At 43.4% G+C, this 27059-nt stretch overlaps 3 protein-coding genes across 8 annotated transcripts; 2 read left to right on the top strand and 1 right to left on the bottom strand.

Moving 5' to 3' along the window:
• The first annotated feature begins 52 nt into the window (after positions 1-52).
• Positions 53-18878, top strand: LOC6526984 (trafficking kinesin-binding protein milt). 6 transcript variants are annotated; one of them, XM_015197722.2, is made up of 6 exons: positions 53-332; positions 2633-2919; positions 3227-3436; positions 14163-14441; positions 14557-16162; positions 16356-18878. In XM_015197722.2, the coding sequence occupies exons 2-6, from the start codon at positions 2742-2744 to the stop codon at positions 17449-17451; spliced, it is 3369 nt and encodes a 1122-aa protein (XP_015053208.1). In that variant the 5' UTR covers positions 53-332; positions 2633-2741; the 3' UTR covers positions 17452-18878. The 6 variants fall into 6 exon arrangements, with proteins under 6 accessions (XP_015053208.1, XP_015053210.1, XP_015053211.1 ...); XM_015197724.2 differs by having other exon boundaries at positions 53-419; XM_015197725.2 differs by lacking the exons at positions 53-332; positions 2633-2919; positions 3227-3436 and adding exons at positions 4695-4839; positions 8831-9784.
• A 360-nt stretch (positions 18879-19238) lies between these two features.
• On the top strand, positions 19239-26913 carry LOC6526982 (menin). Its single transcript, XM_002088042.3, has 7 exons — positions 19239-20081; positions 20146-20293; positions 20356-20457; positions 20581-20908; positions 21105-21566; positions 21630-22435; positions 24296-26913. Exons 4-7 carry the CDS (start codon positions 20641-20643, stop codon positions 25043-25045), a joined length of 2286 nt encoding a protein of 761 aa, XP_002088078.1. The 5' UTR covers positions 19239-20081; positions 20146-20293; positions 20356-20457; positions 20581-20640; the 3' UTR covers positions 25046-26913.
• Positions 22453-24226, bottom strand: LOC6526983. The gene has a single exon (XM_002088043.4). It carries the CDS (start codon positions 23981-23983, stop codon positions 22676-22678), a length of 1308 nt encoding a protein of 435 aa, XP_002088079.1. The 5' UTR covers positions 23984-24226; the 3' UTR covers positions 22453-22675.
• Positions 26914-27059: the final 146 nt, after the last annotated feature.

The raw sequence follows: 27059 nt of genomic DNA, 5'->3' as shown, positions 1-27059 counted from the left end.
AACGATTGGCAGGGTCGCCCGACTATCGGTGCACAGCGATAGGTTCGAGTGCAGCCCTGGTTCTTGCATGTGTTGGGCAGCAGCCAATCGAAATCTGGCTAAATAAAATTAGTTAAACTCTTTGCTTTGCCAGCACAAACGCACATAGTACGGTGCACGTTGCATATTTTAGACAATTAACCAATAGCAAACATTTTCCAAATACTGACGAGCGCGATGTTAAGTGCGGAATTGAATAAAATTCCATGTGACCCCTGAATTTCGTGTGCCTGTGTGTTTGTGAAAGCAGCGCGGAGAAAAAAAATGGCAAACACAAGCCAACTACAACAAATGTAGGTACCACACAGCAACAACAATTAGAAGGGCTACTATAGGAGGCCCAAAATGAAAATTCAATAATTGAACGCCTTGGCGCAAAGGTTAGTTTTTCCAAGAGCTGTGAAAATTATTATGAAATGTGAGAAGTGTTCGCCTGTGTGTGTTTTATAATTCCCGCACACACACGCACAGCTGCGCCCCCGCAAATTTGTGTGCGTGAGTGTTCATGTGTGTGTGCGTGTGTCGAGTGTGTTCATTTTTGACCTCCCCCAAGCAGCATCCCCCGCCCACCGCCCCTCTAAGCCAGCTGATTCATGCTGCTGGTGATAAATCAATGCTTTTAATCGAAGAAAACTATAAAAATCGACCACATGCAACATTTAACGGTGTCGTCTAATGACCCTGCCCCATTAAACAACAACAACAAGCGACGCGACGCGCTACTTATATAAGTGCAAAAGTATATGTATGTGTGTGTGTGTGCGTTTGAGTGCCAAAACAACGCAACTTTAACAAATTGCTTGGCTTTTTGGCAAGCGGTTGAGGATTGTCGTCGCTTGGAAATTAATTTTAGAGCATTATGCCATCCACGCTAGTGTTTTTGGCCTGACAATTGCGCGCTCTTTACGTCTAAAAGAAAAGGAATAAGAAATAGAAACGTTATTTGAAAAATGCCTTCCTGTGTGTGAGTAATAGAATGCGCGTGTGTGTGTTTGTGTTTGACAGCAGCGCAGTTGCTGCGCTGCCAAACTATTACCGTTAGCCGGCGGTTTTCATTCACGATTTTCCGCTTTGTTGTTATTTCTGGCCAAAAGCGAATTCCCCTCAGTTCTTCGATTTTCTACGTGTTATGCAATGCAAATTGCAGCCCAATGGGCGAGAAAAAAGTGCGCCATTGATTTTCTGCTGTTATCATTAGGCGGCCGTATCGCGATTTTGTGGGGAACACCTACATTGTGCCTTTCTCTTGGCGTCACATGCAGAAAACTCTTTGCTCTTTGTGCGTCATCGTTTAAAAGTCGCTGCGAGTTGCAAATTAAAAACTCCAATTCACACTCAGCTGTGCGCGATTGCTTCGTACACTGCGAGAATAAAGCTGGTTGATACTTAGTTCAAATGGCGTTGGCATCTTAAGCATACTAGTAAGGGTATTCCGTATCTGTTTTGCATTCAAGTACCTATTATAGGCATCATGTTCTACAAAGATCATACAACATCTGCATCCTCTTGTAAAAAAAAAAAGTCCAGGTAGAAAACTCACCCCTTTTCAAATAATTGTTCACCTTTTTCAGTTTAAAAATGAAGAATTCCAATATGATATATTAAAAATTTTAAATATACTGGTAGTATCTTTTGATCATAAAACTTACCAGCTGAAAGCAACTATTTCTTTCCGTGCTGTGTTTATTGGCTAATTACACTTTTACCTCTTGTTCGCTCGTTTTTTTTGTTATTATCACCGCGGTTTCTTATGTGAGTTTCTGAGTGCAGGCGACGGGCCTCTGAGCACGTAGTCTATCTGTTCCACATGGTTTTGGCCATCTCTTCGGCTGTTGGATCTGCTCTTGGAGTACTCCACATTTCCGACCTCGAAACCGTCGGTATGACTCGACAAAGCTCGCAGACTCCACTCGATAAATAAGTTTCGGGCCAAGAAGAATCAGTAAACGCCTGCTCGGCGATCAGGTCTCTTCTTTGTTAGTTAAAAGTTTGACTTCAAGTAAAAGAAAATTTTCCTCATTCAGTGCTAGATTAGACTTAATCCGCAGTCTCTATCAATATATCAATAGTGATATTAGGCACGCTTTAATTATAAATAAATGATAATGTATAGATATATATCAGCTTATTAACGAAAATCACAGACACGTTGTTATCAAATGATTGTTCTCTATCTACGTGAAAATCTGTCTAAATTGAAATACATTGAATCCATTTTAATGTCAAAATTGTACCGTGTGGAAAAGGCCTAAACGCTTATTTCACAGAAATCAGTAAGCATTTCACGGGGTGTCTGCCTTTGCGACTGCCAATTTAGTAGTTGATAAATATTAGTCGAAAATCCTTTGACGTTTTGCCAATATTTATAGTATTAATAATCATTCACATTCGGCCGCGGACTTTATCAGCCAGCAAATAGATAAGCAAAAGTCGCATACGTTCGTTCGTTCCCCTGTTCGTTTGTTAGCAATGAACTCATTCCGATGGCAAATAGCGAAAATAGAGTGGAAAAAGTCGCCTGGCAGCTGGCTTATAAGTTTCATGTGATAGCCAGCAAATTAACACAAGCTCGCCTCCTTCTATCCACTTTCAGTTGAGCAACTAACCAGACGCGGAACAAAGGAACACCCATCCCAAATCAACACAAATCAAGGTGTAACAATTCCACGACAATACTGCTATCCAGAAGCGATCACCATTTAATGCTATCCGCAACATTGGGGGCCAATGGCGGCTCTCAGCCGCTCAGTCCCTCCGCCCAGGCGACGCTCACCAAGCACCTGCCGCGCCTCCAGTCGAAGCGTCTTCTCCAGCAGACGCAGTTGCAGTTGTCGCCGGCTGCCCCCAGACCACAGACCTGCGATGCCAGCTGCCTGACCGGTGAGCAAACCATTTCGATCTTCACCACACTCCAACTACCACGAGCTAAGCTTGGAAGCCACATAGACAAGCGTTTCTATTGCTCAACTTAATCAAGACGCCACTAATTCTCATTCATGCTCGGCTATTTAAGCATTTAATTATTTTATTGAGTGCAACAAATGGTTGCATTCAAATTAAGTTAATCAGCTGTAGCGAAATCAGAGCGTTTTCTGTGGTAAATTAGAGCTTGGTAGTTGGACTGCAGGTGCACTTTAAGCTACGTTTCACACCAACGTACTAATAAACTATGTTGTAATATTCACAGAGCTGTGCAGCAGCGAGAATCTGCCCGAGGTGGAGATTTTTTCGCTGCTGGAGGAGCAGATACCCAAGTACAAGGTGCGCAACGATTTCCTCACAAACTTCTCGGGCTATGCGAACGAGGATTGGTTTGTTCCGGCCCCAGCGCTGCCTATTCCGCCGGAGGGTCTGGGCCTGACCAAGGAGCAGACAAGAGAGTGCCTAAACTACTTCCGTAAGTTGCCTTTTACTACTATCTTAGGCTGTAGAAAGTCAAGTGCGTTTTCCATGACTCAATTGCGAATGAGATCATCGAAAAACCTTTACTATTTTTTAAACGACACTTGTTCGAGGCTCCGTTTGAATTTATATTTATGTGACTATATAGAGTTTTGAAATTCTTATTAGTAAGGGTTTACATATCTTTATTTTGTTCCTACGCGATATTATTGGGGTATCAGCAACACAAAATTAAAATATTCTTTGCTTCTTTTTATTTATATCTACATATTGCAAGCCAAAACTGGGTGAAGACCAACGCCATTTATGGCTTTCCTAATATATTTGTTTATATGCCACTGCTCGGCGCTGGTTAGCTATACAATTGCCCAATTAATACGAATTTATCAGCGGAAATTGTGCGGTCACCCTTTGAATCATTCATATTCAGTGCGAGTTATACAATCTGTATACTATATTCTGTATGAATAGGTATCTCTGTATCTTTTATGTTCCAACTTGTCGTTGGCCTTTTGTTTTTTAAAATATCCCAATGCTTTTATGCGTTTTTAAGTATTTTTCCAATTGTTTATCCTCCTTCGCTTGACAGCGAAACGCAATTTTCTTTTATCTACGCAAGAAAGCAGATTAAAAATAAGTTGCCATATATACTATAGAGTGCAGAATTCTTTTTCTTGTATCACATGCCAATGTTTTTTGTCTGACATTTGTGCGAATATTGTTGGTAATATTTCTTAAGCTCTCTTTGAAATGTTTAGTTCATGTTTATTTATGGTTTTTGAGTTGACAGCCATATGGAGATGCTTAGACTAAATACGTTTTTCAAAATATCTTTTATTGATATTAACAAACGTTAATATTAGTTATGCTAGCATATTTCGTTTCATTAGTAAGCAAGCGAATAAATCGAATCTTATTGGCTGTAATACTATACGTAACATAAATGATTTAATCTTGTCACATAAAAATGAGTAGGAAACAGTTATTGAAGCTACCAAGTAACAATTTAAAAAAAAATATAATTTTTTCTGATTTTTGAAAAATATGAAATCTTTGGATTTATCGATTTCCCGCGCATTTTCAACACTTGTTGCTCTGGTCTCTAGGCAGTGTTGTGCAACGGCCGCTGACAGCTGTGGCCTGCCATTCACACAAGATCATTGCCACATGTCAGCGTCAACGTAACAGCTGAGTGGGGCCCGGCCGGCGATCCGGCAACGTTGCGCGTGCTTTTTCACATTTTGCTTTTCGATTTTGTCGAACGTTTGAAATCGGTGGGGAAAGAGGAAAAGTAATGCTGCTGCGCTCCGCGTGCTTGTGTGTGCGATATTTCAAATGTCTTAGCGCCGCCGCGAAATAAATACGTAAACTAAAGTGTTTGTGTGCCAAAACCGAAATGTAAGCGGTGGTCCGTTCCCGTTCGCTCCGTTAATAAGTGCAAAAATTGCGAAAAATCTGTGTTTTCAATCGGCGTTGGCAGTGAAATTGTGCGTGTGCACCGTCTGGCATAATTTGCCAAAAATACTCGAGAAATATGTGTGCCAAATAAAAGCAAAAGGCGAGCCACTGGCACTGCCGAACAAAATCATTAACGCAAAATTATTAATAATATTGCTCATACGCGCTGTGTGCGCCACACAGCAGTTGGAATTTCTCCAAGTGCCTTTTGTTCGTGCCGTCATACGAATTGAATTTATTTTTAGGACAACTATTGCCAGTGTATGTGTGTGTGTGTGTGTGCTAAACTTTTTTTCTTTCATTCTTTGCTTCATTTTTTTCGTGAATTATGAAGAGGAAAATGCTGGCTGGTGTAAACATTTAAAGGGAACGCGCGTATTAATGTATTAATGGGTGGAGGCCATGGGCAGGGCATGTTGTCTGTCAGCTTAATTTGTTCTTGCCGTTCAATGGGGCTTCTCCTCGCCTGCAGTTGTTGTCATTTCGTCTCTTTACATAATCGTTTTTCCATGCCGTCTTTCGGTTTTGGTTTCGCTGATAAGGAGCGTTTTAATTCTATATGGCCCTCAATCGGCATTTCCCTCCATCTCTGTCGCCCATCGACATTCCGTCTCTGTCAATTCAAAAAAAAAAAACCAGCTGTTTGCCGATGTTTGTTTGCGTTGGGTGTGTTTTCTTTGGATAGTACATAGTAAATATATATATGCATATATGCATACACATGTACATATGTGCGTGGTGGTCGTGTAATTTACCATTTACCGCTACACGAATTCCCAACTTCCAGTTCTTCGACAGCAGCCGGTTTACAGTGATCCCTGCGTAAACAGAAACTCCTTACAGATGCTAATTTGTGGCACTCTGCTAAGCACACAAGTAAACAAAGCAAAGGTCAGGCTGGAAAAACAAAACATGTGGAAGTGATCAATTTTGCGTGTAATCTTGACGCCTTTTGGAAATGTTTTCTTGATACTGTAAAACTTTAACAGATAATACTATAAAGTCCGTTAGCATGCACGTTAATTTCTGTATTTAGCATCGTTGGATATAAAAATATCAATTTTAGTTAATTAACAGAGAAGAGTTGTACATCTATATAACAGCAGTTGCTTAAAGCAATGATTGAATTGTGCATTAAGACTAAGACTGAAACCAAAATGGTCAATTAGTCACACTTTTAGTCTTTGCACACTTCCACCTATTAAAAGTAATGATTAATAAGCATGAATCACAGGGCAATGGATGTTTGTTATGCAATTACTTGATGGTTTCTCACATAGCCAGCATTAACTGTACTCCACTGGCGTGGCTTCTTGATCGATTGGCATTATCGTCGGCCAGTGGCTCTTCCGCATCAATCAACGGTTTATCTGGCTGAAGAACGCGTTCCGTTGGCTCATCAAGCAAACCGCAAACTACAAACGCACAAATGCTCAAATGTACAAATGTACAAATGGCTCTTGAGCTTGAGCTATGGGCCACGTTAAATGGACAGTCATAAGCGCCCCGGCAATTGTGCTTTTATTGGTGCTAAGCCTCGGCCGCACCAAATTCCGCGCGAAAATTGGTGTCATGTTCGTTGGTCCTAAACTCGGGCAAACCAACAGAAAAAAAAGAAGCAAAAAAGCCGCTTATGTGCGACAGACTGACCATGTTTCTTTCTTATTCAGCAAACAATTGGCCGAGATGGTTTACATAGTGTGACACACTTTCATTGCGTCACCTCGCAAACGCACTGCACCTGCAGGCATTCGTTCAATCTGTCGCTATTTTCCTCCTCAACGCTTTCCTCTGTGTCACTGGCCTATTGGGGAGGACATTCACATTGCCCGCCGCTAATTGGTGCAAGAAAATGTGGCTCAAATCGCTTTTCCCGGTAACAACCACTTGATACAACGTCTGACTTACCCAGGCTATCACTCACTTCGCCTATCAATTGCAGCGGACATCGAACTTCCTTGACTTTGCCGTTGGTTGTTATTGATCACTGGCTGTAAACAAAACTAATTAAATACTAGCTGCTCTTTGTGCAGATTTAAGCACCTGAAGCTGGTGCTCATGATGAGTTGAATTAAACATATTCTAAGTAAGCAAGCCGTTGTTCATTGAACCATTGCCTATGGTACTTATTATAGTAGGAGTAGTAGTTTAGTTGACTTAGCTCTAGAATGTTTGTGACTTAAACTCTCTACATAAATGCTGTCTTTTTCTGCCGCACTTCCAAAGTATCTTTTCATTGATTACGTAACAGTTTGTATCTTGTATTTCTGATCTTGAACTTATCCCAGCCATAAGCAGCTAATCCGACTGCTTCCGTATAAAGCCTTGTAACCTGGCCATCTCGTAGTGACCATTAAAATCTGCTTAAATGCACCGAACTTTTGCCAATAATTAATTGCGAACAGCATTTGTGAAAGTTGATGTGAACCAAATACATCAGAAAAACTGAAAAAAAAAATAAAAAACATGCCAAATAACAACTGAGTTGGTCTTATGTTACTGCTGCCGTTTTCGTTTCATTTTCGCGTGTACGAATTGATTGGCCTTTTTGGGATGTTGTATGTTTTGCTTGCTTTTCCCTCAGCTATTCAGCTATTTATTCAGTTGTCTTTACATAATTACCATACACTGCGGCCCACGAATGCCCGATCGGCTATTATCTTCTCGCCCATTATATATCATATATCACATATCACATTTTGATTCAATCAGCCAATCAAGTTGTATGTGTGTGCTCATTCTTGTTGGATCGCTCGTTTTGTCATATGTCATATGTCGCATGGGGTTTATCTATGCGATAAAGTGATTTATTCCACGGCTCCCTTCGAATGTTTAGTGCTTGAAGTGAGGGAACGTGACTCACAGGTGCATACGCGCTTTGCATGTCGATGAACCTAAAAAAAAACTGCGACTAAATTGTTTATTTTTTTACGCAAAGCTTTTTTTTTACCGCTTTCAACTGCAGGGATGCAAAAAATTAATTTCAAGCTAAAACACAAAACGGTGACTCGGATCAGTTGACTCATCTCCGGATCTCGGTCTGGGCCCAAGGCTTTTTGTTCGACTGGCCAGCAGCTTTATGTTGGCCATCTCATGTTGGCCGTTCATTTGGCACAACCGTTAGTATCTGAATCTAGCTCGGCAGTTATCTCAGCTGGGTTCAGCTTCAGCTTCAGCTTTAGCTCAATTTTCTTTCACTTCTTCCACATACAAATTATGATTGAATCGAAGACCGAATACTGGCTATTGAGAGCGTGAATGGACCAGCTTCTTGTGCTTCTTGTGGGATGTGCACCATTTCCCATTTTCCATTTCCCACATTCTGAAGCGCAGCCCACGCGTTTTTCCTACCTGAATGTGGTGGTGCCAAGTGGTTCTAGTTGCTGCAAGTTGGCCAGAGTTTTCCCAGCAACCTACGTGCTCTTGACCACGGACCAGCTCCATTCGAACGAACGCATCTGCCATTCCGGGCAAGGCTAACTAATTTGGTAAAACTCGTTTGCGCCCAACTTTCCTCCAGTGGCAGCCACTAAATCTAAAACCACCATGCCCATGCCCACAATCTGTCCACTCTTCTATCGCGCGTCGCGGTGTGAAGTCGTCGCAGTTTTGAAATATTTGTGATTTATTTTTTTGACGGGCATTGTATGTAAATGCTGGGATTTATATGCGCACACAATTTGCCATTGTTGGTATTTTTGGGAAATGAGGCAAACATCTTCCGCAGATTGCTGGTAACTTGCCTAACAATCCGATAGTAATAAGAATTACATTCGACAGTCGTTCGAAAATAGCACATTGATAAGTGCAATTCCGGGCGTTAAGATACGGATTTGTTTGCTGCACTTGCTGCGCAGTATTTTAACAAGAAATCACAAAAAGTTACTAGCACACACACACACACACACTCTAAAATGCGCAATCTTTATAGGCACTAAACGCAAGCCAAATCCCAGAAAAGCTGTTAAAACAAAACTTTAAAATTCCCAGTTAGAAGTTAATTGTTCGTGTGTTCCAATACATGTTAAAGTCGAAATTCAAACTGAAAAGTTCGCGTTAAAGCCAAGCAAACAATGTACGTGCAGCAAAATGCCACTCCTCAACATGGCAATGCGAAGTAAACCAAATCACCAAGAACCAGAGCCCCATCATCATCATGCCAACAAGAAGCTGGAGGCCCTGCCCATCATAGTCGAGCAGGAGGCGGACGACTATGGGCAAACCTTCGAGAATGGCAACCAGCTGAATAGCACCTTTAACGCAGACGGTAGTTCATCGACCTCGCTGGTTGAGAGCAAGTCGAGCAGCTCCCTGTGGTCCAACGCCTCCGAGGACTCCCTGAACGCCACGCTGATCACCAGCCAGCCGTCCAACTCCAGCAAGCACTTTGAGAACACCTACAAGCTGCTGGGTCAGCACTTGGACACCAATTTCCAGCGCTCGGCGGACAGGCGGCAGCAGCTCAATGGATCCGCCAGCGATTTCGATAGCCTGTCCAGCTGCTCCTCCATGTCGGCGATCGTCAACGGAATTGAGCCACCGCCCACGCGCCTGGAACTCGAACTGGAGGCAGTGGATCGCATGCGCTGCATTGTGCAGCAAATGAAGTCGGGGCCAAAGTCAATGGATCCACCGCTGGGCGTGTCGGCTCCCCACCTGGCCCTGCTGCACGACTTCGCCTCCAAGGGACAGCGAAAGGTGGATACCAGTGTGCCGGGGACGCCGGTACCCAGTCCAATAACGGGCGTGCTGGAGGCGCCGCACTTCGAGTTGCCACAGGAGCTGCTGCAGGCAGCTAGCAGCTGGGAGCTCATGTACTACGCCTCCAAGAATGTCGATGGCAAGAACTGCCTGAAGGTGGTGCGCAGTCTGCTGACGAACAAAGGTAAGGAAGGACGAGCTTGGTTCGGGATTATACTATATAGATTCTCGAAAAGGTGAGGTTCTGTTTCCGTTTCATATCAGTGCTTTCGGAACTTGTAGCCATGCCTGTGGGCAATGTCAAGTGTCTGATAATTGAGGCATTAAGATAACCTGTAATCCATCACTCCTCATTGCACAAGAGATAGCAATCGCTCTAGTGGATAATTGCGTGTGCGATAATAGGTACACTCGAATAGTTTTCAGATTTAATGAACCCTTTAGTAACAATTAAAGTTAAGGTTCGTCCAATATCTAGTAAAGTGAGCTTGCTATGATCATCTTATTGCATTACTACACATAGGTTTATTTTCCATGGCTACATTAAATTAGTAATACCTTTATCTCGGGCAATAGGCAATGATATCTCCCTTATCGATATGCTTACAAATAGACATGGCTTTACTTAGATTGTTTTGTTATTAATGTATTTTGGCAATATGGGAACTTTCTTCACTTATCACTGAAGTGCAGGCTGCATGTCTTAGCCTCAATTTGGGCCTATCTTATCGGAAGTCTTTTATATTTTAGCAATTAATGAACTTTAGTGTTGTTTCGCCAGCTTATTTTTGGGTTCTTTTGTTGTGGTCGACGTGTGAGCAAACACGACAGCCATTTTTCGCACATATACTTAGGCTTGAGCAAATTCTCCATTTCTGCCTATTTATTTTCCTTTATTTCGATGAGTGATGTTTAGACTTTGTATTTGCTTTCGATATTCTATACTATATGGATCGTGCCGACTTGTTTATTGGAGCCGAGTCTGCCATATTGATATTTGCACAACTTATGATGGCTTTTGTACACTCCTAAACTCGCCTATCGACGATTTTAGCAAGTTCATTTGAAAAACTATCAAGTTCGAGGGGAAACGGAGGGCAGGATGGCTTCGCTGAAGGCACATGATCTCATCTTGTGCCTGGGATCTTTATTGCTAGGGCCGCCACTTATCTATCTACGCAAGTTTGTATTAATTTAGTTTTCCAAATGTGGAGAGGAGCTTTTTCGCCTTATCATCTGTTTGCCAGACACACTATCTTGGCCGATTGATTGCGGAAAAAGCTCCAGTCATTTATTGCCATTAATGCAGGCAAAAAACCACATGACATTATTGTCTCGAAATCATCACTGAAGTTCTATTAGCGTAAAGCTGCCAAAAAGCCATTAAGTACAGTTTTATGACTTGCACGTAAGTGGGTTTCTCTACAGCTTAAAAACTTAAAAACTAAGTTTAGATTACTGATTCCGCTATGAGATTTGTACCCAATGTACCCATAACACATGACTCATGTCTTTTATATCAGTTTTGGTATATGCTAATTCTTAGATATATATATATTTATAATATAAATAAAGGACATGAGTATCTCTTAGTACTGCACAACTTCCCGTTCGGTAATATGGTATACTATAAAATAACCTGCTAAACGTGCAAGATAATGAGTTTTCTTCCAATTTTTATGACTGTCCGACGCGTGCTGTAAATCATTAAGTGGAACATTAGCAGGTTCATAAACTCTAACTAGATTTTTAAATTTTAGAGCACAGTCCGGAAGATCGTAAATCAGCTAATCTGATCCATTGCTGATCCTATTCCATTCCTTCAGTCTTCTACCTGAGTTATCTGAATGTTTTGAAATTCGTGGAAAAACGTCTGAAATAGCTACGCAGAAAATTACCCGCGTAGTTTTTCGCGCCCTAACCATGAATGGGATTAGGATTAGGCGGAAAATGGTTCCGGTGTTTAGTTGGAGTTTTCACTTTGCTCGCTGTTTACCTGAGAAATAGGAAATATGATATATTGTGAAGGAAAACAAACAATTGGCAAAGGGATTTGATGGCCAGGGGTCGTTTATCCGGCTTATGAGCATTCAAAGTTTCGAGTTAAATTGTTGGCTTTTATACAGGGTATGTGTGTTAAAGTAATTTAACTATTTTTACTATAGAAGTATTTTTCTAACTGCTCAAATATGTAGCCAGTTTTAGCCTACATTTCGCATTCCCTAGTAACAAATTTGTTTAGAACCTCTGAATAGGTGCGCAGTATCAAAGATTCGACCTCTTGACACACACCATCGCTATTTACGTACAGCTGGCAACACTGTACCGCTCTCTCACTCTCCCATTTGCTCTCCCCAAGTGTGGATGGCATGGTGGTGGATGTGGATTTTAATTCCAATACAACAAACGAAATTCATTCACTCTTGGCTTCCACGCCTCGCGTTTGTCATTCTCTCGAGTATCTGCAATCTGTAAATTACACAATTTGTGCAAAATCCGAACGGAAAACTAAAACAATTTGTGCCAAACAATTTGCCAAAGTCAAGGAGTTGAAATTTCGAATAGTGTGCATGTGGTTAAAGACATAATAACCGATTTGAAACGTTTGAAAACTGCAAAAAGAACATTAAAAAACAGCACGCAAAAGGCGTAAGAAGAAGAGACTGTATTTGTGTGTGTACCGTCACGAGTTTGGAGCGCAGTTTTCGTTTGTCTTCTTCTTGCCATCTATATTTGAAGTTTTCGCGTTTATAAGTTTGTTTGTTGTGTGTGGGTTATGTCTCTAACCTTTGGACTTTTGAACTGCTATTTAATATTTATTGTGAAGTGAAGTGTAACGCCGAAATATTTAACATGTGAGTTTACTTAAATTCTCTTGTAGTATTTCCATATAGAATTCCCAGCTGTAAACGTAACTATTGCCATTTCCCTTTCACTGGAAATGTCTTGGGGGAAAACGCCTTTTACTTTAAGTGATGCTGCTGCTGCAGTTGTTGTTGTTATTGCCGTTTCTATTGTTGTTGCTGCCTGCGCTGCCGCTGCCGGTTCTCCTCGGTCGACGTCGACGTCACAGCTGCCATTTGCGAGTGTGCGTTTGGCCGAGCAAGAAGTTCCACTTCCAGTTTCCAAGCTGCGCTCATGGCTATTTATAAAAACAAAAACAGAAAATATAACATTGAGCCAGTCGAGCGAGGTTTTTTTTTGTTGCTTTTTATATATATTTTCGGCCAAGCGAAATCTTTGAAAGAAATAAATTAACGAGCTGCAAGTGATTTTGCGCATGCTCCGCGTTTAGTGGGTGGCAAAGAGAGCCAAAAGTGACATGGAGAGAGTGGGAGAGAGCCGCGCGATGACAGTTATTCATTTTCTCTTGTGACTCTGGACAATTCGCATTAATTTAGCAATTAGTTTTAATGTTTACATTCACCGAGCATCAAGGCAATTGAATAAAAAACTACAAAATCATGTGACCCCCGGGTGAAACGAAATAAAAGAAACGGATAAACGGGGTGAAATACGCGGAGGAAAAAAAGAAAAACATCCCTCTTTGTACCGCCAAACAAGCCGAAAGTGCCTAGACGGAATTTGTAAAATGCTTTAAAAATTACATAATACAAATCGAAGGGGAAATCGTCGAACGAAAAGATTTAAATTTAAATGTGATTAGATCTCAAGCACAAACGCTAAGTGACTAAGAAAAGAATTTGCCAAAGAAAACGAAAGAAATCAACAAAGACAAAATGACGCACGTAAACAATGGGGAAGTAATGGAAAAGGAGATGGAGCCAACGGGAGAGCGAGAGCGAGAGAGAGACGGGGAGACTGCTGCCGGCAGCAGAGTCCATCATCGATTTTTAGCCAGTGCATCGGAGCGAGATGCCAATAGCGGGAATGCATTGGAAGCTGCAACAACAGCAAAAACAGCCACAGCGATTACCAACTTGGAAGACTTGGCCTTTGAGGCATGCCAAAATTGGTCGGAATTGCACCAAGACTTCTTCATCACGGACGATGAACTTGAGTACGAGGATGAACTCTCTTTGGGCAGCAGCATTGGCAACATTGCAACAACAACAACGACAGCAGATGCAGCATCAGAGGGTATAATAACGGGAGAACAGCAGAACGAGCAGCTGCTGATGGAAGGTGCTTATGCTATAACTGTTAAATCGATGAACCCAGTCAGTCCAGTGTGGAGCTATTGCATTCCTTTCCAACACTGTCAATGGGAGCCTTTCCTAAAGTGCTTTCCCGCTACAGTGAACCGTTGCAAACTTTGGGTGTTTACTGTAACGAACAGTAAAGAGTTCATACTTTTAAAAAACATTCTTGTACATTAACATACGTTTGTGAAAAGATCTCTAATTTGATTCGTGCTAAATCATTAGATACATATATGTATTTAGTTCGGGGAATAAGTTTATTTTTTGAACAATGTCAAAAAGAGCCTGTCGAACAAATTGCCATTAGTTTCTATGAACATACATACTTCAACATAGTTATTCTGTCTATTAATCCGCGTTTATAGTTACATAATTATTTGGTTTTTATATATTTTATAGTTCTATGCGGCAACCGCGTTAGCCAGATGACTCGGGCGTACGATGACATTGAGGCCGTGACGCGACTGCTGGAGGAGAAGGAGAAGGACCTGGAGCTGACCGTGCAGATTGGCAAGGAGCTACTTACCCAGAACAATGCACTCGAGGCACGGGTCGCGGATCTGGAAACCGATCTCAAGGCCTCCAACGACGACCGTGCCCAGCTGGTTCACGAGCTGCACAAGAAGAACGAGCTCATCTCTGTGCTTACCAACGATGCAGACGATGGCACAGATACTGGTGAGTAAAGCACAGATAACGTAATCTATACGGGTAGATAAGTGACCGAAATATCAACATTGAAGTACTTTTTTCGTGATTAAATGACTAATTATATGCAATTGTTGCTCCACAGACACTCCCACCATGTCGAAGTCTATAACTTTGGATCTACTGCAGCGCAAGGTCAACTCTCTGCTCGACGAGAACAAGTCACTGAAGTCCGAGGCCACCCAACTGGCCCACCAGACGGACGAGGTGGAGGAACACGAGCGCCAGCTGATGGCCGATATCAGTGCTCAGTTAAGCGACGCCAACTCGCAGTACGACAACCTCAGTTTGGAGTTGGAACGGCAGCGGGAGGAAAACCGGCTGCAACATGACCAGATCGTGAACCTGACCGCCCGCCTGGCGGAGGCGGAAATGCGGCTACACCAACTGACGCAAGACAACGACGAACATCTCTCACTGCTGCACGTGACCAAAGAAAACCAAAATGCTTTGGCACTGGAACTGGTGGAGTTCAAGCAGCGTTACGAAGAGGTGCTCGCTCTGCTTCACTCAGCTCAGGATCAGCTGAAGCAGCAGCGAAAGCGCTCGCAGCCACAGGCCAGGAGCTCATTCCTAGGCGGCCTTGGAACAAGTGGTGCCGGCATGGGCGGTGGTCTTTTCCCGCCGGATTCGCTGCACTGCGAGCTTATGGAATCGTCACTGTACTCAGAGAACAGCCTAGACTCTGGCATATCGGGCGACAGCCAGCGATCGGCAGATCGCATAAGCCGCATGATGATGCACATGCCGTCCGGTGGCATGAGCTCCTCCACCATGGGAGGCAGCGTGTACGCGGGAGCTGGCAATGTGCCGCCTTACAAGCGGGTGTTCGACACAGTGCGATGTGCCGGCAAGAGCGGCAACTACATGGACAGCGGCAACGTGTCGATGACCCAACTGGGAGCTATGTCGATGAGCAGCTCTTCGGGGCCGCGCATGGCTTCGATGGCGTATCCAGCGGGCTCCTACTATCGTGGCGGTAGCAATCAATCGCTGGGAGTTAAAACTCTGTCCAGCGAGAGTCTCAACTCCCAGTCAGATGACGGCTATCCAGCCCAGCCCTCTGGTGTGCCAGGAGCGCCCGGCGCCAAGGAGCTGGAAGCGGCTCTCAAGAGGCTGACGCCGGCTGAGGTCTTGGCCCGCCGCGCTATGTTGTCCTATGCGCCGGCTGGAACCTATAACTACGACGAACCCATGGGTCACGGTACGGGTAACGTCCGAAACTCGGACCTACCGCTGGGCGTTCGCACGCCAGACAGTATCATGTCCACCGGCTCCTCGGGAATGTCGGGCTCCACTAATCACATGTCCGCCTCGATGACGCACCAGTGGCGCCTACCCGAGAAGCTGCAGATCATCAAACCCATGGAGGGATCGCAGACATTGCACCATTGGTCGCGCTTGGCCACGCCCACGCTCAGTGGACTGCTGGACGAGCGTCCCGGCGTGACGATCCGTGGTGGTCGTGGGCTGGACGATCTGGGAATGCAGATCTACACGCTGTCGGACGTAGAGGAGGACGTGAGCGATGATCTGCCCGGCAAACAGTTTGAGGCACCGGGCTGCACGTTCACGTACACCAACAGCATGGTCATGCATCCCGACGACGGTTTCGTTAACGATCTGTCATTCCTCTCGCAGTCGCAGATGTCGTCCCGAATGGCCTCCACGTCGACATCACGACAACCCAGGTTAGTTTCAAATATTATTCGAGCTTATATTAACCCAAACTGTTAAGCAAATGAATGTAATACTGCTACTTAAGGTTTGCATTCATGTCATTATTTTTTTTGGTACAAGTAATAGTTAACACAGCCAACAGCCAAATTTTTACGCATTATTTGTAAGACTGAACTCTAAATATTTGTTTACTCTCACTTCCAGTTGTCCTGCAACGCCACGTGCTGGACTGTCGCGCAAAAATTCCTGCTCCACATTTTCGGTGAACCTCGGACTCGCTGGAATGCTGAACGAGAGGGGCATCAAGGCGGTGACGCCCAGTGCCCTCAACACGCCAGCCGGTCCCAACTTTTCGCCCACGGTGACGCCATGCAACAGTCCAGAGGGATCACCACCTCGCGCCCAGTCGCCAGAGCCACTCTTTGGACTGCTCTCGTCTGGTGCGGATCTGATCCGACGCAAAATCGTAGGCGATCAGCATCAGCAGGCGCAACAGAAGCAAAGGAGCAGCCTTAGCAAGCAGCAGCAGCAGAAGATCATGCTGTCGCATCTGGAAAGGCGGGCTCTGCGATCGCTGAACCTGATTGAGAAGGTGGAGAGCATTGGACTGGAGAACATAATAAGCGCACAGAGAGGCCTTGGCTCAGGAATCGCGAACCGCAGCAGCTCGCCCCTGAGCAGTGGCAGTCTGCAGAGCCTCCACACCAGCAGCAACAGCATCGTGGACGACATACACTTCGATCGGGCACAGATCAAGGGTGTCCTGCATCGTGGCCTAAAGTCGCCTACGCCCGCTGCACCATCAACATCAGCTGCGGCGGCTGCAGGATTAGCTAGATCGACGAGCAGCAGCACGAGCGCTTACAACAGCGATGGCAGCGACGACCAGGGCTTAGTAATGAAGATCAAGCCGTCAAAGAGCGCGACACCCACAACAACAGCAGCAGCAGCACAAAGTCAGCCAAGTTCAGGGACGAGTGCCCAGACGACGACATCCAATGGCACGGCGAGCGAAACGCGACTGAAGCAGATGCAGCGCCAGAAATCGCGCAGGCAGCTAAAGAACGGCATGGCCAACCAGCGGCCAGACCTGGGCACAATTTCTGGTGCTGGAGGAGGCGGACGAGTGCGCCCTGATCTGGGAAAGGTAGCCGACAGCGGCAGCAGCAAGCTCAGCACCACCAAGCGAAATGAGGCTAAGCCTGCGGAGGAGGAAGAGGCGACACCACAGACCATCACACAGGCGTTTGTGGGCTCAGTTAGTTCCTTGCTTTTTGGCCGCAAGGGCGGTTGGCTGTAAAACTAATAGCTAATCATTCACAACCTTATTCTTACGCTTGCTGGACTATAGTTTACTTTTAAAGGAATGGCAAGATGCCATTTGCGAGTAAAATAACATTTTTATTTAAGCACTACGCGAGAACAAGTTGAATAACGAAAACGTAATGTAATCGTGTGATGAACGTTTAGTTTAATTTTTTTGTTTAAAAACCCGCATAATGCCTGTCATCGCCACCATAAGCAACACTGGAAGAAGGTTTTAGTGTTTGTAGCTGTGATTTGTAAATACATATAGAGAAATGTTTAAATTTAGTAGTTATTAATCGAGTACTTCGCATATTATTATTATTTTTGCTTCAAATGACGGCGGCAATGTAAGAACAAAACGATGGCCAGTTCGTTAAAAACCGAGTTCCAAAGCAGCTATTTTTAATTTACACTACATTTTGCCAATTTTGTATTTATTTTCCCTGTGCTTATTACCACTTAAACGAAAACGAAACCAAGTATACATTTATTTTTATGATTTCGTTGTGTATAGGGTCAAAGCAGGTGCAACGTTGTATATAGAAAGAACAAAATGAGAGAAATCAATCTGTAACTTGAATGTGGTTAAGCAAAGAGGTACATATACATATATTTTTTTACACGCGTATATAGTTTGCGTTTTTCGCTTTCCACACAAGAGACGTAACTCCGTAGCCCCACTTAAAACTGTATCACAAAGGTTATAACTCAAAATGCTATTGCTTTGACTTAAATCTTATTTCGGTGCTAATGGCGCCAAACGAAAATACATCAATTATAGCGAAAAACGATTATTTTTCTAGTCCTACACTGGGCGGGTGCTCGTTTGGCTATGCAGAACTTCCGAGCATAGCTTCAAAACAGAGCGCACTTAGCCCGAGACACAAGAACTTTAGAGCACTGAACAAATGTGTGAAGAAATCCGTATTAATAGGTTCATCGATAGGGAACCGCATCCAAGATCCAGTAATAAACCAACCAACCAAGCATTAGCAATAAACGGACACATGTTATCCAATCACTCGCGAACACACAATAGCTCGCAGTTAAAGTCTATTAGCAGGATTCTCAAATCAGAAGTCTAAAGTTGGCGATCAGATCAGTTACCAGTTACTTGTGTCATTTTGACACACGAGTGGTTTTAATTTGAAGAACGAAAATATCATGGATTAAGAATATATCGATTAAGATCAAGAAATAACATATGTTTATTGGAGTTGTGCGCGTTTTTCGAGGATTTTTGTTTAATAGCATTTCAACTGAGGAGTTGGCATTCAAAGCTAATCGAGTGCGTGCCCTAAAGCGTAAATTATACAAAAATTTGGAATACAGAAAGGATTGTAAAAGTTATTAGTTTTAATTATCAATATATTTATTTATATCTGCAAAATAAAGAGAACATCGTTAAATACAGATTGATTGAATGAGTTTTCTTGGGCAATGGTATGGATATGCGATTACAAGTATGGTAACCAAATAGAGCTAAAACGTAGCACTTAAAAATTAACGAAAAAAACTTTTATATTATAAATGAAAATATACAAATAACAGTAGTCAGTTCGCTTTATAGATTCGTACTACATGTTCCATATGTCTTTAATCGTCAGATCTCATTTTACAAGAGCGAAATTATAGCAATGCCAAAAACAAATCGTTTTTGAATTTTTTAAACATTTCAGGAAACCCGCCAAACTGGATTTAATTTTTCAAAAATACCAAAACCTACCGCAACTTTTAGTGCGAAACTTTGCAACACTGCCCACCCATTTCGGCACGTGCTGGGTGTGGACACACTGGCACGCAGCGAGGTAAACACAACGCAATATTTCGTCGGAATTTCACCTGGTTTTTACCTGGTGCGTCGCGCAATAAAACCGCCCAATTGGTGTCGAAATTACGGCACAGATAATGCGCGAAGCAATTGGAATACGGCGCGATGAGATAATCGGTCGATTCGGGCGGCAAAAGGCAACTGCGTGTCAAGTGGAAAATAAGTGAACGGTGGGTGGAGGGTTGACTTTCGTCAAGCAAGAAAACAATAACAAAAACAAAACGCGCAGCCGAAAATCGGCAACAACAAAAGCGAGTGAGAGAAAGGTGCGAAAAATTCACCTGTCCCCGTGGGCCGATTAATTGATGACGTGGAAGCGGACGAAGGACGCAGGGCCACAGGATATATACATATTTTCCAGTGCACATGCACATGCATGCTGCACACGCACGCACACACACGCGCACTCATACTGTAGCGCCCATGCAGAAAACCAGTTGTTTGGCCGTTGCTGTTGTTGTTGCTGCTGCAAATGAGAAGTGCAAGTGAAGCAGCAACAAAAATCCTGCTCTTGAAGTACAAAGCGAAGAAAAGGAGAAAATAAATAAGCGGAAAAGGGCCGAGAAGAAGGTGCGACAACGACAAAAAGTTGTTTGTCAACTTGTTGCCAATGTTGCAGCCACAAAGTGGCTGGCTGTACAAACAGCAGCAACAAAAACCCAGCATTTGGCATCGGGCAAGTCCAGGCGAAAGTCCCAGGCCCTCGGCAGGATAATAAGGAGCACCCAAAACCGAAACCGAAACCGAAAACAGCGAACAGGTGGAAAGGGCCAGGATATCCTGTCACTCGGGTAAGTTTGACCACTGCAACGGTTGCTTCACTTTTTTTAATACGTTTCCTTATTTTCCTCACAGCTCCAAATCAGGAAACTCTATCAAAGCACCTTACATAAACTAGTATATCCCTTCGATGGCATATGGATCTTAGGAGTTTGGAAGGTGGAAATTAAGAGGCAGAACACAAGAAACACAGGATTCTCTACGAATTTGGTGCTCTATTTGAGTAAGTTTAACGTATTCTCTGACCGAATCTTACTTAATTCTTTATTTCGCATTAATCTAAAGCTGGCTTATTGGATATTTTGCCCAAATCATCCGCAACCCGTCCCAGAGCAAACTGGAAACAAATCTACTCCACCTTTTTCAAGAGAAAGAAGTCAGCTTGTGGTAAGCAAAAATCAATTCAAAGAAACTACAATCAATTCTTACCCTTTCAGCCAAATATATTTTCTTAATGATCCAAGATAATCTTATTTTATGTATTAATTAAGTTGCCTTTCATATTTGCAGTAGAGGGACTTTAGTTCCAGTGAATCATTTCGGCAATTAGAAGAACCCCTGCCAGCAAACATGTCCACGATTACCAGAAGCGCCAGTGCGAGTCCCATGGCGCTGAACGGCGTCATCGATGCCAGCCTGTTCCCCCTCAAGTCCACGGCCGATGTTATCAATCTGTTCCGTCGCGCTCTAACCTCCGGCATCGAGCCCGATCTCACCCTGCTCTCCATCGTAGTTGGCTACATCGAGCTGTCCTTGACGACGGGAGAGGCTGCTGCGCAGGCAGCTCAAGCCGCCGCCGCCGCTGTCGCAGCAGGTGACATTAGTCAGGCGACGACAGGTGTGTATTGCAGTCTGCTCATCCGTTCATCACTCCCTATTACCTTTTATCGCTCGCGTTCACCGTTAACCATTAAGCAAAGGGTGACCAGTTTAAACGGAAGCAATTGCCGACAAATTGGAAAAGTTTCTGCTTTCTCTTTGGTGGCTTACTTCGAAATTGTAGTCAGCACTGAAAAATATTATTTTAATTGCAGGTGGAAATGACATCATTATGGGCAACAGCGTCCCGTTTCCAGTTGTAACCCACGAACTGATCGCCGGCCTGTATAAGAAATTCCAGACGATCCTGTCGGTGGTCGAGAAGCCCAAGCCCCATCGCCAGGCCACCCGAGAGGTGATCAAGAAGGTGTCGGATGTGATCTGGAACTCGCTGATCCGCAGCAGCTACAAGGACCGGGCGCACCTGCAAAACCTCTACAGCTATCTGTCCGGCAACAAGTTGGACTGCTTCGGAGTTGCACTCGCTGTGGTGGCAGGATGTCAGCTGCTCGGCTACAAGGACGTGCGACTGGCCATCTCCGAGGATCATGCTTGGGTGGTATTTGGCCAAAAGCGCGTGGAGACAATCGAAGTGACATGGCACGGCAAAGGAAGCGAGGATAAGCGGGGGCAGGATATTCGCCCCGGGATCGAATCCGGATCATGGCTCTACTTGGGTAAGCTTGCCAATTTACTAAGAAAACAGAATGCATTGTCTAACATAACTTTACTTCATTCAGGTGGACTGGCGGTGGTTTGCGAGCGTGGCATGGAAGTGGCGGCCATCTGTGCCGCTCTGAATATTTCTTTGACCTCGAACAGTGACTGTGTGGAGGTGGCTGAGCTCCAGCAGCAGCTGCTGTGGCTACTTTACGATTTGGGCCACCTCAAACGCTATCCCATGGCCCTGGGTACACTCGGCGAGCTGGAAGAGATTCATCGAACGCACCCCAGCATCAGTTGCGAGCAGTTGTATCGCGAGGCCATTGAGTCGGCGAGGACTCACTACCGGAACCATCACGTGTATCCTTATACCTACCAGGGAAACTACTACAATCGATTGCTCAAGTACCGCGACGCGTTTGCTGCATGGGCAAATGCGGCGGACGTTATTCGCTTGTATACGTATCAGTGTCGTGACGACGAGGAGATATACAAGGAGCTGTTGGACATTGCCAACGAGCTCATACCGTATGTGATGAAAACAGAGAGCTCAGGTCATTCAGCAAGAAGTATTCTACGAGACTCCGAGGTTTTTGCCAATTTGCTGCGCTTCTACGACGGCATCTGCCAGTGGGAGGAGGACAGCCTGACTCCTATTCTGCACATTGGTTGGGCCAAGCCATTGGTGAATAATATCACCAAGTTCGATTACGACATCAGGTCGCAGGTGGTCATCAAGTTGCCCGAGGATCTGGAGGCGGAACAGGCGAAGGCGGAGCTTGCGAGGGCGGTACACGAAGCCAAGGAGGCTAAGGAGTCGAAGGAAGCTACAGGAGCAGAGGCTTTGGAAGGCAATAACAACAAGCTGGTCACAAAGGAAGAGGTAAGCAGACTCGTTAGTTTACTTTCAAAATTTTAATGATCAAAGAGTTTCAATTTGAAATCAGAAAATACAAAATCCTTTTAATTTGTTTCCAATCGTTCGGAACCAAATTTTGCAGCAACTTTTTTCTATATTTTTTGTATAAAGTTAAGTATTAAAATCAACTTATTATCTGATGAAGTCATTCCTTGACTGTCATTTAAAAGCCATTTTGAAGTTCAGATGCCTACTTTCACGTACTCAAAACAAAATGGGACTCGCCCCGCAGTTTTGGCAATGCATCTTGAGTCTTTTCTTACATATATTTCTCGATCCCTTAGATGGGTAATGGCATTTGGAACGAAGGGCATGCTCGTCGTGTCCAGGATGTAGACTCGTCGCGTCTTTGTCCGTTAACCGATTAGGGGAAAATTCATTGCAAGTGTGGAATTCTTCGCTGTCCCGTGTATGCAATTGATCCTTGGCGAATCCTTCTACAGTATATGTATCTCTTGAGCTTCTCCGCGAAGACACCTCTGACACCTGTGGACTCTGCTGGAACAAATCATTTAATTTGCGAACGGCTACCGATGGGTTACTGGTGTATTTGTTCAATATATGCTCCACACCCTTCAACTTTTGGTTCAGCCTTTCATTGGCACTCTGTAGGTTTTGTACCTGGGATCGCAGATCCCCAGTTTCCCGCTCACAGTATTCGCATGCAGCGTTCCCACACTTCGATTGGTGGATTTGTGGACAGTGCTTTGGAAAGGCTTGGGTGTTTGAGTTATAAAGTTTTTTCGCAAACTGATTCTGGAAATAGCATTTCTGGGCACATAGTTCCAACTCGTCTTCGCTTTCCAAAGGCAGCGAAACGTTCTTGCTTTCGGCGAGGAATTGCGACGTCTTTGAGATTTTCTTTTTCTGCGATGGTTTTGGATTCGGCTGTTTGGTTTGCTTTTCCTGCTGAATATTTTTAAAGATGCTCGGCCTGGACACTTGAATATCTAGGCTATTTCGCCTCTCGAATTTGGCCGGATTTCTAGCGTAATTAAAGACCATCGACTGGGACTTGTGCATAGGATTCATGCTGCCAGTTGAGAAAGGGGTTACCTCAATTCTTTTGCTTAGTCCGATTTGCGAGCCTTTTCTCACCTTTTTGGCATCGTATTCCGTGCCGATGTCATTCGCTTGAAAGAACTTGTACATCCAGTTGCAGAAGTGCACTTGATTGTGTCCCAAAATTAACTCCTCCGTCGTCATATACCGCGTTATTCTCAGCTTTTCAAAGCTAGTGTTCAGCAATCGGAAGTTCGCCTCAAAGTCGCTTCTGTTGTTCGTATAAAACTTGACTTTCCTAATTGGTATCGTCTCGGGGTAGAGTTTGTGCATCAGTTGGCAGTAGACTGCTCCTGTTTTCAGATCATCCATGCTCCGCAATTCGCAGTCTAGGGTGCTGTTCAAAAAGCTCAGCAGGCTCCTGATGGACAGCACCTCGTTTTTGCGCGGGACTACATTTCTCACCGCTTTCGACGGCAGATTGGTGGTCTTCTTCGGTGGAACTGCCATGGTACTTAAGAGATAATAGATCTTCAATCTGTTGATCAAGCCGATGCCAGTTTTTTTTAGCTTTGGTTAGGCAATCTGGCTGCGAAATCGCATTGGTTAAGGGTTTGCTAGAGGAAATAATAACTAAGTTGGTCACTGTGCAGCTATTTTTACCGATTCTGTGTTTAAGATGATGTAGGTTGGAAGTCTGGTATTGTGATTTATTTTAAAGAGAATTCTCGTATGGAAGAAAACTGGCTCAAAACCTACCATGATTGTGGGTTTCCAATAAATGGCTTTAAAGTTATTCATATACCTCTCGCTCTTCGACAGAAATCCAAAAATTCGGAGCTACCGACTACCTTGGCCGATTTAACTGCTGCCTGCGGCGAGAAGATTCTCAATCCGGACTTCCTGCTCCAGGGCGGTGGACAGCCGTTCGCCGATCAGAAGCAACAGCCTCCTGGCGGCGAGTCCGATAATGCCGAGCTGCACAATAACAACAATAACAGCAACAGCAATAACAACAATCACAATTCGGACAAAAAGGAGGCGTCAGCCACCACAACTACCGCAACTATCGCAACAACCACAAGCAATGGCAGTGGCACCTCTGGCCAGTTGCCCGTTTCCAGTGAAGCACAATCCCAAGTTCAAGCAAATGACCAACTGGGAAAACCACAGCACAAAGAAGCTAAAAAAGAGGAGACAAGCGACGACTACGATCCCTTCGAGATAATGCTCAAGCGGCCAGTCATCACCTTGTACAGCCAAAAGATGAAGGGCCTGAAGGATCTGCTGCTGGCCGAGAAGCTCAACACTCACGCTATTTCCCTCCAAGTCACCGCTCAGTCGGTGGCCTCCCGAAAGGTTCGCGGAGTGGAGAAACAATCGGCCACCATTTCAGCCACCATCACTGCAATCTCTTCCAGTTCCGGAGACAGTGTCCTGAGCGGAGTCGCCGGTGGCGGTGGTGGAGGTGGCAGTGGTTCAGCAGTCACCGGTGGAGCGTCCTTGGCATCGTCGTCCCTAGGAGGAGATTGTATAGCCGCCTCACGCCCAAAAAGAACGCGTCGCGAGTAATTCTCATTGTTGTATATTACGTATTGGAAAACTCTTATTAATCATATGTACCAGCTAAGGTGGTTCGATTCTTGTTGTGAGTCTAAAGTAGAGTCAACTCTTAATATTTTTCAAGCATATTTCGTTAAAAAACCGAATAGAGCCAAACTGGAAGTCTGTCCTCTGAGCACAATGAAAACACTTCAATAACTTATATTTTAGAATCTACTACTACCTTTACAATTAACTCAAACTTGAAAATTGCATCTTATAAATTTTGTAACAGCAGAGCATTCGAACCACCACAGTAACCGTGCATATAATATATAAGCTATAATATTTTTGATGTTCAATGTGTATTTATGTAGTTCGTAAGCGCGAGACGAAACAGAAATTAAGCCGTTATAGAACGCCTAGCGTTTTAAAAAGAAATTTAAAATGTGAAACACATACACACAGACATGTCCCAGCAAACACAGGCACACGAATCGCTAAGCTATGCTAAGTATTTATGATGTATTTTTAGCTGTTATACTTTATCTCATATGTATTTATTGCTACAACTATGTGTTTTCCCATCAAGCAAGCTTAAAACTTTTTTTTATTGTTTAAGCGTAACTTAATTGGTGCTCTTCTTCGAAAGCGAAAGGAAAATATAGGTTCTGTGTTTGATTTCGATCACACTTTGATGCAAAAATCCGAAAAGATGTTTTTTTTGAACGATGACCGGACTGCTCATATTTATGTATTTACTTTAAAGCATTTTATTGAGGCTAAGCTGATTAATTTAACTCTATTTACACATATATCCTGTAATATTTAAGAACGCAAATCCTTGTTACGAACTGTTGACTTGAAGCAACAAAACAGTTGGCAAAACCGAATGGTAAACAAAAGAATACATATTTAACACTTCCTCTATATGTGATACAACACTTTTTCTAGAAAAGCTTTCATATTATCTTAAAAAACTAAATAGAATTAACCACTCTCCACACACTGTAAACGAACACTACTTGAGTGGGCTGGCAGCAGCAGGACAGGATATTATTTAGGGATAATCCATAATCCGTAACCAAGTTGAATGTATGTCCCGATCCCACGAATGTGTCCCATCAACTTGTCGCCCCATTTAGCTACAGCAATTACGGAAAAATCGGAGCTTGTAACAAATTGTTAAACGATGATAATAATTGCATTGAATTTAATTTGATTTATGCGTAGAGCATCTGTGATGAATAATAATGTTTAATGGATGGAGAAGGAGCGAAGTGGAGAGCCCAAAACCACACACAATACTGATCAACAATATTACTAATCAAATATAAGGTGTTTTATTCCTCGTATATAACATTAGCAGACTACAAATGTAAACACAAACGAATTCAAGCAAACTATTTAATTATGCAGATTTGCAGATCGCAACAACTAAATGTTAAATGTTGAACTGTAGTAACAATTGTGAACTCTCTATACCGAAGCTAACAAAAAACAACAAAGGAGTATATATTTTGGCATACAAAATTTTTAACATTAAGTCAACTAAAGGCAGAATGCAAATTGTGAAATATTTTATTATTTTTACTACATCTCGGACAGCACGAAAACCAGCCCAAAAATAGACAAAACTTAAAGTTCGCTATGCAATAAATCAAAAGGCAGCAATTCAAGAACGGAAACAATATGAAAACCTATACGCATATAACATATATATTTATTAATGTTAAAATATGGTACATTTTTGATCTAATTGTTTAAAATAGCCAACCAGCAGCAACAGTTAAATTAAATGTAGCTTAAAATCCAAATGCTCAATAATCCCTTTAGCTTGAAAACTAAATAGCCAGCCGTAAAAATGTTATACAAATCATTAAATGCATATAAAACAATGTTTAAAGGTTATAGCAAACATGAGAAACTTGAAGACCTAGAAAGTATTCTAATTTTCAACTTTTTCCGGTTTGTAAAAGGCTGCATCTTAACTTATGGGGGTGAAAAGATTAATTAAAAATTTTTAGTCTTTTAGTAGACACGG

Source organism: Drosophila yakuba, chromosome 2L (genome assembly GCF_016746365.2).
Source record: "Drosophila yakuba strain Tai18E2 chromosome 2L, Prin_Dyak_Tai18E2_2.1, whole genome shotgun sequence".
Classification (NCBI taxonomy): domain Eukaryota; kingdom Metazoa; phylum Arthropoda; class Insecta; order Diptera; family Drosophilidae; genus Drosophila; species Drosophila yakuba.
This window is presented reverse-complemented; position numbering and strand designations above follow the sequence as displayed.

What these genes read in the sequence shown, in the direction of transcription:
- LOC6526984 (XM_015197725.2), top strand. Translation starts at nt 8,989, where the DNA reads ATGCCACTCCTCAACATGGCAATGCGAAGTAAACCAAATCACCAAGAA. An exon ending in AGACGATGGCACAGATACTG is followed by an intron (nt 14,442 to 14,556) that starts GTGAGTAAAGCA and finishes GTTGCTCCACAG; the next exon opens with ACACTCCCACCATGTCGAAG. An exon ending in TCGACATCACGACAACCCAG is followed by an intron (nt 16,163 to 16,355) that starts GTTAGTTTCAAA and finishes TCTCACTTCCAG; the next exon opens with TTGTCCTGCAACGCCACGTG.
- LOC6526982 (XM_002088042.3), top strand. Translation starts at nt 20,641, where the DNA reads ATGTCCACGATTACCAGAAGCGCCAGTGCGAGTCCCATGGCGCTGAAC. An exon ending in CATTAGTCAGGCGACGACAG is followed by an intron (nt 20,909 to 21,104) that starts GTGTGTATTGCA and finishes TTTTAATTGCAG; the next exon opens with GTGGAAATGACATCATTATG. An exon ending in CGGATCATGGCTCTACTTGG is followed by an intron (nt 21,567 to 21,629) that starts GTAAGCTTGCCA and finishes TACTTCATTCAG; the next exon opens with GTGGACTGGCGGTGGTTTGC.
- LOC6526983 (XM_002088043.4), bottom strand. Translation starts at nt 23,983, where the DNA reads ATGGCAGTTCCACCGAAGAAGACCACCAATCTGCCGTCGAAAGCGGTG.